Genomic DNA, 12,915 nt, shown 5'->3' with positions numbered 1-12,915 from the left:
GCTTTATCCATCCCAGGACACACTCAAAGTATTGCTGCTTCTGTTTTAGACAGCCTGTTTCCAGCCTAGTCTATTAAAGTCTGCTACACTGGATATACAAGCACTGAATCTGTTCTGTTGGCAGCTCACAATCAGATCAAAAGAAAAAGCAGAAATAAAGAAATAGATGAGGGAATAAGATGTTGTAAGGCTGGAGGAGATACGGGACTTGAGTAGCAAACCTGGGAAATGGACATGAAAAGAAAATTCATACTTTTTTACATTTTCAGGAAGAACAGAGACTTCAGTCTTCTCTCCTGTTTACTTAGAACATGTGCGAGATTTTCTCTGCTATCTCCTCTGCAGTCAAAAATTAAATGTCTGTCTTTCCACTTATATCACTGCCCCCTCTGTCTCGCTTGTGCCTCTCCCTTCCTGTCATACTGTCCATGTTTCTGACAACCTGTCTGTCTCGCTCTCCATCCTGCTGTCTCACTCCAGTAGAGAAAAAACTGGGCGAGCAGACATCTCAGTCAGCTATCACCTGTTTACACGACGCATGCTTCTTCACAACAGAGGTGTTTAGAGGGAGCCGTTCGAGAGCGTGATTCTGCATTCATTCTGTTTATTGGGCGCCACCTGGTCCTTGGAGTTTCATTATTTGGGTGTGTATGTGTGTGTGTGTGTGTGTCCAACTCATTACCACACACTTTTTCAGATGTTTTCCCAGATGCAATCATTATGGCATCAAAAACCCCAGAGTCAGCCACACACTGATATAACACAGAGGCTACTCAGACTGTCAACCAGCCGTTCGGGTTTATAATGAATGCTTAAGCATGATGGGTCAGAAATAGCTTTTGGTGGGCAAAGCATTCATTAGACCTGAAATACCTCACCTAGGAATAGTTATGTGAGAGGAAAATCAACAGTCATGCTCTAAAATAACAAACAGACTCAACAGCCAGAAACATCGCCCGTATTTACACCTGCTCATTCCTTTGCAAAGATTAGCTTCAGAGTAGCTCTGCTTCACTGGGGCGCACAGAGGCGTCTGTACAGCTGATGGCTTAGAAAAAGTATGACATGTGACAGCAGGGCAAGAGCTGGAACTAACGTGCAGAGATGCAAGTACACGATACCTGCTGAAGCCTTTACCTCATGAAGGGTCCCTCAGCACCCGATTTCTCTCTTCATCTAACAGCATTTCCTTATCAACTGCAAAAAAAAAAATAGATTCATCTCAAAAGAAAAAAAAAATAGTGTAGTGGAAGCTTGAGGGTTAAATTGTAAGTCTCGCATTAAGTGCATTTAAGGCTGAATCATTTAGTTGGTTAATCAGTGGAATGATTGGGAGAAATTTAAATCACTAGCAATTTTGAGATGATATTTGTAAAGTTTATATCAAGGGAAAAAAAAGCAAAACATTCATCTTATTTAGCTCAATGTTTTTGAGTTTCTTACTGTTGTGATGGACATTTTCTGTTGTTTAACACACCAAATGATTAATCGAAAAATTTGTTGCATTCAGCTGTTATGTGTGAACACGTTTGTTCTTATGTTTTGCACAAATCACCAACGGCCTGAAAACAACTGGACATGCATAAACACATGTTGCTGGATATCAGAGCTTTCCACAACAAAACGAAAGCAAGCAACAGATTTCAGAGTAAATCAGTGTTCGGCCTGGACTTGTGTTTGAGATGATATCTTATCCAAAAACTGCAGCAGGAAGCTTTTTCCTGGGCCAGCACCAAAGGCTTTCTCAGTTATAATCACACTACAGATGGTTTTTATAGTGCATTGCTTGTTTTGTTGGTTTTCTAAAACTGCTTAACATTTAAAGGTTTCTAACTTTGTCACAGTAAAACATTTCATTACTTTATAAAGTGCCAGCTCCTTTTTGTTGTGGCTGAAATGATTTGTCCTCCACATATTCTGGCATGTAACCAGACATTAATCAGAGGTCCCTTTCGCTGGTGAAATCATGACATGCGTGTTTAGAATTTTTTTGAATATCCTGCTGGCACTGATACATGAGTCCACAACATTTTATGGAGTTTGAAAGTAGATTCACAAGGCTGATAATCTGATTACAACGTTAAGCAGTTAATCAAAACTCTAAAAGGGAATACGTGGAGGAAAATCAGCTCCTCCAACACTAATTAGCAGACTCTCTCTGGCTTTTGTCAATCCTCTGTCTCCCTTCGCTCGGTCTCTTCCACTGCTCATCTTATTTGACGGTTATGAGATGAGAAAGGTGTAAATTGCTGCTCAGAGCCAACTCAGCTAATTCCCAGGCTCTGCCATCTCTCCCCCATCTTTCTATCAGTTCCCATCCCTTGTTTCTTATCCTTCGCCTTGGTCCTTTCATCTCTGTAGGGAAAAGGGGATGTAATCACCAACTGTTGGTGTAGCAAGGAGACAGCACAGGAGGTGTGTGTGTGTGTCTTCCCTATGCATAAACATGAAGGAGAAATGTATTCAATGACTAAATTGAGGTGATGGTGCATGTATGAATGTGTGTGTGCACCATGAGCAAATCTGTGCACATGTTGTGCACAAGCTAAAGCCACGATCCACCACCACCCATGTTAATGAGGCAGGACTCTTTTCTCCTTTCTCTGGAGAAAAACACACAATCACACATTAATGGCCCACCAGGATGGTGTTAATAGGAGAGAATAAGAAAAATAGAGAATGGACCACTGGTGGGAGGCATACAAAAAAGAAATGGAGGGTGGATGCAGGGAGAAATGTAATAATTGGTCAGTGTGAGCCCTAGGAAGAGAGAGCCATGAGAGGATTTATGAACAAACAGGCAGATACAGTTTGTACAGGCAACACGCAGCCATGCATGTGAAAACATGGTCCCCTTAGTCGCCCTCAGTCCCAGTGGGAGACGGAGGAGGGTGGATATACTGCAGGACACACACACTGTTGTTCTGAATATCCAGGGCTTCATCCAAACAACATGAGCGTTTGATTCGGTTTTATTTTATTTTTAAGCCGTGAATTTGCGGCGTATTTTTCATTGGTCTACACTTGATGTTAATTAAAGAAAAATGAGAAGAAAAGTGCCTTGGAGAGAGAAACAAAGGGAGGGAATTGGTGTTGTTGTTTATCATTGAATTGTTCAGATAATGAGAATGGAATAGGGGCTGGCACGTTGTTATTATGCTTCTTGGCAGGGAGTTTGTCTCTCTGTCTGTGTTTGTGTGCATGCACTATAATCACGGGCATCCGATCCTAAGTAGCCAAGCCATGTTGGAGGAGAGCTAACCCCACCCCCCAACCCTCCGGCAAGGAAGGTTGGCTGTAAGGTAACTGGCAAAACACAAGGGCATAGACACAGACACTGTCGCTGCCAGGTGTGTTGAGGAGGTAATTGTCGGTGAGGCAGGCCTGCTGCCAGTGGCTCAGGGAGGGAGACGTGCAGAGAAAATGAGGAGCAGCCTCTGGTGGACTCTGTTTGCCCGAGGGTCCAGCTCAATATCTGTGGCTGCTGTTTATCCGACTCCCCTCTGTCCCCTTACACCTCTTTGTATTCTCCTCGTAGTTTCACGCTTTGCCTCTTCTGCCCGCTCTCCTCATCCTGCCTGCTCCCGTTCTTGCTCATTTCCCACCCTTTTCTGTCTTTTCTCCAGCTACTCACTACATGTGTCCCTGTCTTGTTCTTGTCCTCCCTGCATCCCAGCTGAATCTTTGCTGAGAGGCTGCAGCATCACCACGAGTCAAACCCCCCGGCAGGTCTACTCCAGGAGAGACCAACGATCACATGTGGGTTCTTTTCTTCTGTTCCCCTGACAGCATCTATATAGATGTCTGTATTGTTCTTCATATCAGAGCAGTTCATGCTTAATCTAATTTCTCAGAGATTATTTTTTATATGTTGTATTTTATTTTCAGATCAAACTCAGAGGCAGTAATGAAGCTCTGGTATCAGTGTTGTGTTTCTGCTGGTCTGATCAATAAATCGTTTCATTAATTTTTCAAGCAAAAATGGGAGACATTTGTTTGTTCTGCCAAGTAAAAATTAAATTAAAATCTATATAAATAAATAATGATTTAGTTTTAATTTTTAGATTTACTGCTTTTAGTCTTGAGCTCAAAAGTCAAACATTTGATTTTGATGTTTTTAGTCAAACATTTGTTTTTCCTGTCTTGCTTAAGTCATCACTAATTTAGTCAACAGAAACTTACTGAACATTTTAGCACCTGAGTGAGGCATTTTTATCTAACTTAAGCAAAATACTTCCAAGTATGAAGCAACCGTCTTTCTCTGTGCGGCATTACAAATGAAGTGGGTCCAAACATCAACCAGTTATTTACTTCCATATCCTATTACTGTCATTATACATTTAAGGTTTTTCTTTTAACATCCCCCTTTTTTGGAGGGGTTGCTTTGTTTTGTTTTGATCTTGTCAGCATCTCATCTTTGTCATGCCCACATTTTCTAAGTTCTTAGTTAAATGATCTCTCTGAATGCATTTTCTCCCACAGCCGCTTGAACATCCAAAGCCCTGAATCTTTTGAGACCTTTGAGAAATCATCTCATGCACTGTGGTGTGAACGCACGAGGACATGCACAGCTCTATAAATGTCATTGCTCTGGTTTGAGTGTGGCCAGATGCAGCTGTGTACTGTCAGTGTTGGAACTGTTGACATTTCATGTTGTGAATAGGAACGTTGTGTATCGGTTCACCTCGGTTTGCTCTGCGCTGATAAAACTGTCCTGTGTACTCATAGCAACACCACATGTATAGTTTACTTTTTAAGGAGTCCTAAGATGAACTGAAGGTAGCAGTCACAAGGGACTTCAGCAGTTATAATTAATGTTTAACCTGTGTTTTCTAAGAAAATCATGTACTCTTTGTTAGATATATAGAAAATCAAAAAGGTTAATTGGTTTTATTCTTTTATTCTGTGCATTCAGATTTTTCAGTATCACTTTACTGTCTCCTCAGTTTGTTCAATGAAAGGAATGAAAGCCAGGAGGAAATAAGGTTGGGGCCATCGCTGCCTTACGTTGTATTGAAAGGAGCACTCTGTAGCACAGCTCTAGTCAGGCACTAAACACTGTAATTTAAGTCGTGCTCTGAGATTCGCCAGTCCCCTTTCCCTCACTTTGTTTCCTTCTGCCCTCCCTGCACAAGTACGTTACAGTAAAAACACGGTGTTTTAGAGGAAAGCAGGAATCCCTTAATAATTATTTCACATAATTTTATCACTTTTTTTTGTCACTCCTTGTTTTATTAAGTTGTAATGTGAAGTGTCACAGTGTCTTCATGATTGCAGGCACTGACTCATTTTGAGGCTCACTGTGGTCGTCTCCTTCTAAGCTCATTATGTGCTTTGCTTTTTCTGGAAGAACAGCAGAAAGAACAGTTTACATGCAGTCACTGCTTTGTGTGTGTGTGTGTGTGTGTGTGTGTCTCTTCATGTGTATGTGTGTTTGAATGGAGGAGCGTGTGTAGTATAGCTTAAGTGTGCAAAAACAAGTACATGTTTGTGTCACATCTCCCTCCCTCAGACCCTCAAAAATGATGGAAGGCCTGTGTGTGTGTGTTTTGTATATTCCTATATATTTATGTATTTTGTTGTGTGTTATATTTAAACAATTTTGTATTATATTGTATTATATTTCTTCCTTTTTCGTGTGTTTTAGCTGGAATAGATTTTCACTTGGCACTTCCTCCTGTAGTTGTTGTTGAGGCATTAACTTTCCCTCTTTCTCTCTCTCTCTCTCTCTCTCCCTCTATCTGCATCTCTTAGAGAACTATAACCTCTCACAGAGTGGTGGCCAGAGTGACAGAGGAGCACATGAGGAGTGGAAACGGCGTGACAGCAACATCCTGACCAGTAACCTTGCTTCTGCGCTGCATCAAGCGCCCAGCGACTCCAGAAGCGGGCGTCAGAAGGAAGGAATCGTGCGACCACTCCTCCTGCAGGCATGGTAATGCACTGTCTGTCTGTAGGTGCTATGTGTGTGTGTGTGTGTGTGTGTAGGGTAAGGGAACACTCTTCAGACTGCAAGAGTTCAATCTGATAACTCGTTCCAGACATGACAACACAGTTTGTGTGTGTGTCAGAGAGAGATACCTGATAAGAGTGCGGACAGGAGTGTGTAGCTTTGGGTTTTGGGGAGTAGATGGGGAGGAACTACACAGGCTATATGTTCTCTCCAGGGAAAGAGGAGAAGGAGAAGACAGAAGACTGAAAGAGACAGAAGACGACAGGCATAGAAGGTCTTTGTGAAGAGGAGAGTGTTTAACAGAAGAAGACGCGAACAATGAGTTTAATTACTGTTTTCTGTTCATAAGGCTTTTTAGATGTTTTTCTTGTGAAAAGCATCCCTGTCATATTCCTATAGTATGATAAACAGTAATTATATGTGGAATAAGTGTGAAATATTCTGCATTCTTGTCAAAATAAGGTTTGTGTCCTACATAATATCATAAGAGGCGCGTTACAAGAGGAAGAAGAAGTGGAAAAAGAACCCCTGTGTTGTTTAGGAGGAGGAGAGGGCGGCACAGAAGATCAAAGAGAACCGTGGAGGGCGAGAATGACAAGTGGGGGCAGATAAGACCATAAAAATATAAATGATGGACAGAAACATGAGAGATGAAAAGCGCAGAGGATATGGAAAGCAAAAAGGGAAGTGTAGAGCGGAGAAACAGGGGAGAGAAAGGAGGTTAAGAGCTGAGAGAGGTGGAGAGAGATGAGGGATTGATTAATGGTCTTGGGCTGTGACAGTGGAAGCGTTTCCCCTGGGGGAGGGGAGGGGGGGGGCAGAGCAGGAGATGAATTATTAAAAACCAGAACAAGAGGAGGGGAAGGAAGGAAAATGAGTACAAAAAACGAAGAGAGCGGAGGAGCAGTTTGAAGGGGAGGATGGAAGAATGAAGGGAGGAGGAGAGAGTAAAGGAAAGGGGGCGGGGAGGAGAAAAATGAACGACTGGAAGAGAACAAGATGTTGCAGAAGGTGCTGAGGTTGGACACTGCAGAAGAAGGCACATGGTTGAGCTTATAAATAACCAAAGGTAATGAGAGTGTGTGTGTGTGTGTGTGTGTGTGTGTCAGCAGCTCGCAAACGCAGTACCGCGATTAGTCCTGCTTGACTTATGGTGATGCAGCAAATACTCGTGGCGACCTTGGAGACCAAATGGCTTCTTTATCGACTTTCCTCCAAGCTTTCTGCTTTTAATGAACAAACATGCCCACTGTTTTTGTTTTCTTCACTTCCCCCTTATTTATTTAGTTTTTTGTTTTTTTTTTACACCTCCGCACACATGTACGCACATTTTGGGTTGATAATTTTGTCGCTGTCTGACTTGTTGTACGGCTCAGTCTTTGTGTCAACATTAGTTTGCTGCTCGGCTTCCAGGGGAAGACGCTGCAGAAGATACCAAGCAGAAAGTTTGAACGGTTTTGTGGTTTCAGTTCCACTCCTGCAAAATGCTCACTATCTTTACACAGTGATGTACAATTAGCCAAAGAGATAAACAAATGGCCTTAAAAATGAAAAAAAAATCTGTCAGGTTTCATAAGCTTCTGTTGGAAACATATTTTATTAGAACATTTTCCAGCTCTTCCACATGACATCGATTTATGTTTGTTTTAATGTGTTCTGGCATTTCCAGCATGTACACACGACCATACTGAGTACAGTAATGATATGCCCAGAAACAATGCAATATCAACTAACTCAATATTTTAAAGGCAGGTCATAAATCTTTTAAAGAATGCCAGCACAATGAAGGGGGCAAAGGGTATAGACACAAAAATATCTCTTCTTTTAGTGCAAAGTATGCTGGGTAGTGTAGTTTGAAGCTTGATAGGCTTTAGATGAATGTTGCCCCTGCTGGAACAAGACAAGCTGGGAATTTTGCGGACAGTGGTGACATGTTTTGTGCATTATCTTCTGTTTCCCCCTTTTTTTCCCAACCTTATGTTTATCAGAATGGTTTGGAGATCTGACTCGACATGTCTGCCTGTGTGTTGTTTTGCTCCAAGACGACGTTGCCACCAATGTAATTTGGCTTGTGTATTCGGATGTATGTGCACCCTGTTGTCATGTGCATGTGTGTGTTTATGTGTGTGACTGAGTGCGTGTGGCAATTTGAAAGACAGCGAGAGAAAGCACAATAATACAGGACAGCAGAGTGTGGCTGGCCGGCCTGCCAACCGGAGTGCAGATAAATCACAGAATGAATTTTTAATGCAATCTCCCCTAGGCTGTGTGTGTGTGTGTGTGTGTGTGTGTGTGTGTGCGTGTGTGTGTGTGTGTGTTGCATTGCCCCATCACTCTTAGACTGTTTTGTGATGGGTTTTTGAAGACTTGGAATTTTCTCCTCTCCTTCAGCTCCTGTTGGTTTCATGTTGGACTAAAGAGGTGTGACACCACTTCTGAAATTGTTTTTCCTGTTTTGTTTTATTTTGTTTGTTTGTTTGTTTTTTTTTGGGTGTTGATTTTTTTTTCTTATTTTAGCTTTGCTTTGAGGGCATCTCGGCCTGTGTTGTGAGCTTCATTACAAACAAAGCGTTGATTCCGCAGCCGGCTAAAAACATTAAAACCCAGCTTGTCTTTATCTCCCTGCACCTACTCCTGTCGATCTCTCCTTGTTTGTTTACTTTCCGAGGCTTTCTCCGCTTCTCTCTCATCCTCTCCTCTCCCTCATCGCTCATTCTCTCTTCACCACGCCTTGCAGCGTGTGCTCTCAGCATGCACTGAGGCACATGACTTATTGAAAATAACAGCACACAAATACGTCCTCAGGCCCACTGCCTCAGCACACACACACACACACCCATTCAGTACAATATTCCTGAAAGGAGCTCTGGTAGGCAATGGACGGATTTTTGTTGTTAATATCAACAACACATATCACTTCAGTCTCAGCTGATATTGTTCCAGGGAGTCTCTCCTCGGTGCTGGGTCATGTAATTTATAGCAGATGGCCAGGATGAGAGTGAAAGAGACAGGCAGCGATGGAGAGGAAAGACAGGGCAGAATCTGCTGCTCCTAAAGTGAAGAAGCTGCTAGTGACAGCATGCGTGTCGAACCACAACACCTTTACTGCAGGGCACAGAGGACAGAATGGGGGGTGATGGATGGAAGTGATGCAAGTAATCTGTGTGTGCGTGTGTGTAAAACACTGTGATTACACACACTAAGCATGATTTTCATGTTTAGTGTGTGTATTAACACAGTTGTATTTTTTGCCTTGGAATTCCTGCATCGGGGGATGTGTGTGAGAGTGTGTGTGTGTGTGAGTGTGCACATTAGTTGAGTACACAGCGAGTTGTAAATGCTGTGTAATGTGGTTATGTAACATGGGCCTGCCAGCCGGTCGGCCTCACTGGAGCATGAAATGGAGTGTAATTGGTAAGTGTGTGGTCTAAAGGCACTATGCAACAATGGCATATGAAGGTATACACACACGTGCTGGTGGCTTGCAGACAGCTGGGGTTTAACAGTTGCATGTGTGCACGTCTGTTTCCTGTTCCTTGGTGTGTGTGTGTGTGTGTTTGCGATGGCAGGCTACAGATTTTTGCTTCCCTCATACAATTTGCCAATTCTGTATAATTTGTGTAATTTCTTTACACGGTTGCAAATGTCTGAGTTTTTGTGAGATGATTTTCTTTGAAGGTTCTTTGAAGATGTTAAATTTATGTTAAAAACATGACATGAACTGGCAGGTCTACGTTCACATTTTCATTCCACAGAGAGCTATAATAATGTTACAGTTCATGGTATATATGTACAGACAAATCACTGTTTTCATGTTACATTATGTTATCTCTATTAACATTAGTAAGAGTTAAAAGAAGGAAGGAAAAAGAAGAGATTAAACAGCTTCATAGAAAGTTGAGTAAATTTGTCAACCAGTAAGGTATTTGTGCCCAATTGTGTGGGACATTTCATAATTAGAAATCTGTTGTTGTGGTACTTTCATGCATTTGGCCATTGTTCAGTAATAATATTGCTCTCTCCAAGTTAATTTATTTTTGGGAACCTGAGTCAGTGAGACGATCAAATCAGATTTTTTTTGTTTGGTTTTCAATTCCCAGATTAGCCAATTTAGAAGAATATTTTTGACATTTGGTGTGCACTTGCTTTCAGTTTTGGCTGCAAATGAAGTGATTTAAATAAGATGGCTGAACTTTTGGCTCTGAGCTGCTCATCTTTCTCACTCCAGCACACTTTGTTGTAGATTTGTTGCCAAGTTTAGTTTTCTCCAGTTATCGCTCTGTGATATCAAAACTTAATTTGTGTACAATATGTTGAATTTGGAGACGTGTTAACTCTAAAAGACACCTGAACGTAATCATCGCTGCCTAGAGTCACCTGTAGGTCAATGTGCTGAAATTGGACCCAGTGCAATTTTGTGTTAGTGACACTGGGGGTATTTACAGGCATCTGGATAGAGATCCTCTGTGACTTGACCATCATTAATGATTTATTGTGCTCTCACTCATATGCTCACACGTGCACACTTGGATTGGAGGACATATCGTGCAATTGACCTCCAGGTTATGTGCTGGTGAGGGAGGATTGGAGGACAACCAAGGTGTTGTCTATAACAGATTGAGTGCGTCTCTTTCTGTGTGTAATCAGATTATGAAGAGAGCTTGGAAGCAATGTTAGTTTCAACACGGAGCACTTGTAGCGTTAAAGCAGCTATTTTTTTTTCCTTTAAATTAAATTTAAAGTGTGTTCTGACAAACAGAATAAAGCATTTACATTTCACACTTAACAAAACATTTCTCTCACATTCTCTCTTGGTAGCCTGCGAAATCCTGCATCATCTCCTGTCTGGGCGACAGCTTAGGTATCGTGTCGCTTGTCTAAATGTCTGCAATGTTATCTGGGCGCACGCTTGCCTAGGAGGTCGATTCCTGTCACTGAGTCCTCCTTAACTGCTCTGATTTACATGATGATCAGAGCGGCTGGGCAACAACTCCCCCACGGTCGACACACACATAGACACGTAAGACACTGTCTTCGCAATGTGCTTTATGGCTGCAGAAGCTCCTATTAGTAACAGCTCATAAAACCCGCGCCTGTTGGTCTGTTAAACACTGCTCGGGGAAGGCACACAAGCATAAAGATGCACGTAGTGTTGCATGCTTGCATTCAGGTACACACACGCACTCACAATTACATTACATTTAAAATTAGTCATAGTTAAATAAAGAGAGTGCAGGGATTTTTCCCAATGTTAAATAACTACTATTTTCACTGAAGATATTGTATTTTGACTGAAACGGGGAGAACTTGACAAATTCTCTTATTTCAATTATTTATTAATCGATTAAATTTGATGATTCATTTAATGTCAATCAGCTTGTCATTTCTGCACCAGTACAAGTGAAACTCTCCTTGTCCTGTTGCCTTTGTTCTTCTTCCTCTGAAGACAGGAAGTTTAATAAGATTCCTCGCACTGAAGATCTGTTGAAAACAGTCTTTCGAGTTACAGTAAAATGTCAAATGTCAAACAACACCATGCTAATTATGCTGATAAGGAATAAGACATGATGATGTAAAGAAACACATTTGCATAGATTTTTACTACTCCTTACTTGCATATTCTTTCAAGGGATCTACATTCACTCCATGTCAGTCTGGTGTTTGTTGCCAGAGTGGTGGAGAATCACAGTCCCGGTGGGAACAGAGTGTGTATTCCTGCCAAATGTTTGTGCCACACTCTACATACTGAGCCACACAGGCTGAGGCTGCTGTTATTGTGCCGTGCTTGTCCTCCATTCTGTTAATGGCTCTGTCTCACTCACATCGGTGAAAGAGAATGTCACCAGTTCAATTAGGAATGGGATGAAGTGTGTGTACGTGTGTTTTCACACGTGTGTGTGCTAATGTGCTGTTGGTCCTTGGATTTCAAGTAGGTTGATAGGAGCGCTCAGACTACACTATCCATACTACTTCCAAAAGGTCATCTCTTCTCTCTCTGTGTGTGTGTGTGTGTGTGTGTGTGTGTGTGTGTGTGTGTGTGTGGTTCTCTTTGAGTAGATGTGTGTATTGAATAAAGGGAAATGTGGGTCTTGGAGATAAGCAGCTTGTTGAGAGGAGCCTCGTCATATCGAACTGGGTTATGTACCCCAGGCTCAGGCACAGCATGCTGTGATAACCTTTAATGATTAAACGTGAACATCATCCTTCAGATTCAGGGTACCAAGTGTTGTAAAGATACCTTAAGTGATTGTAATTGTTTTCCCCAATATATTTATAATTTTTTTGGGGGAAAAAAACAAAGATGGAGTGGAGAGAGAGAGACAAAAAGTGAAAACAACAAAAGATAAAAAGTCAGTGAAAAAGAAGAACTTAAGGCTTCGAAGCTGCAGCAACTCTAGAATGCTGGTAGATGTTTTTAAACATGTAGAAACACAAAAATAATGCAAACAGAAAGAATCACTGGTGTTTCTGTTGTTCATTGTACAGTTTGCCCTATAGAGAATTAAGATTATGTGTTTTGCTGATTTGATAGCAACCACCTATGAAATGCTGTGAAAGGATGCTAACAGCTGACGTACCAAGGTGTTTTCATATGAATGCACAGGGACACAAAATCACAAAGGCCTCACCTACACCTGCAAAGGCCTCACCTACACCTGCTCCTCTCCGTCATCTCTGTTTTCCATCTATCTTTGAATTCAGCCTCCCCTCCTAAAAGCCGTTTTTGTCCAGTTCCCTTTTTAAAGGTTCTATAATGTTCCCACAGACCTCCTCTGCCGTCCTCTATTATCTTCCTTCTAGGCTTCTGTTTCGTGCCCCTTCTTTTTCCTGTCCTTTACTCTTTTGTCTGATGCCTCCCACCTTATCCCCCTCCACTGATTGTCCTCCTCCTATCTCCCAGAGAGTTAGAAGGACAGGAGAGCTGACATAAATTGCCAGGGCCAGAATATCTGATTGAAGTA

At 41.9% G+C, this 12,915-nt stretch overlaps 1 protein-coding gene across 5 annotated transcripts in view; it reads left to right on the top strand.

Annotated features, from left to right (window-relative positions):
• LOC124051465 (spermatid perinuclear RNA binding protein) overlaps window positions 1-12,915 on the top strand; it is a 72,462-nt gene that overhangs the window by 38,805 nt on the left and 20,742 nt on the right. For 4 of the 5 annotated variants that reach the window (XM_046374865.1, XM_046374866.1, XM_046374868.1 and 1 more), the window contains one exon: window positions 5,755-5,935. In XM_046374865.1, coding sequence (XP_046230821.1) covers window positions 5,933-5,935 — 3 coding nt within the window. In that variant the 5' untranslated portion in view covers window positions 5,755-5,932. Of the gene's footprint in view, window positions 1-3,676; window positions 3,760-5,754; window positions 5,936-12,915 lie in introns of all 5 variants that reach the window. The other variant, XM_046374867.1, reaches the window with a different exon arrangement.

Source organism: Scatophagus argus, chromosome 20 (assembly GCF_020382885.2).
Source record: "Scatophagus argus isolate fScaArg1 chromosome 20, fScaArg1.pri, whole genome shotgun sequence".
NCBI classification, from domain to species: Eukaryota; Metazoa; Chordata; class Actinopteri; family Scatophagidae; genus Scatophagus; species Scatophagus argus.
The sequence above is the reverse complement of the archived record's forward strand: the minus strand, read 5'-3'. Positions and strand labels throughout refer to the sequence as shown.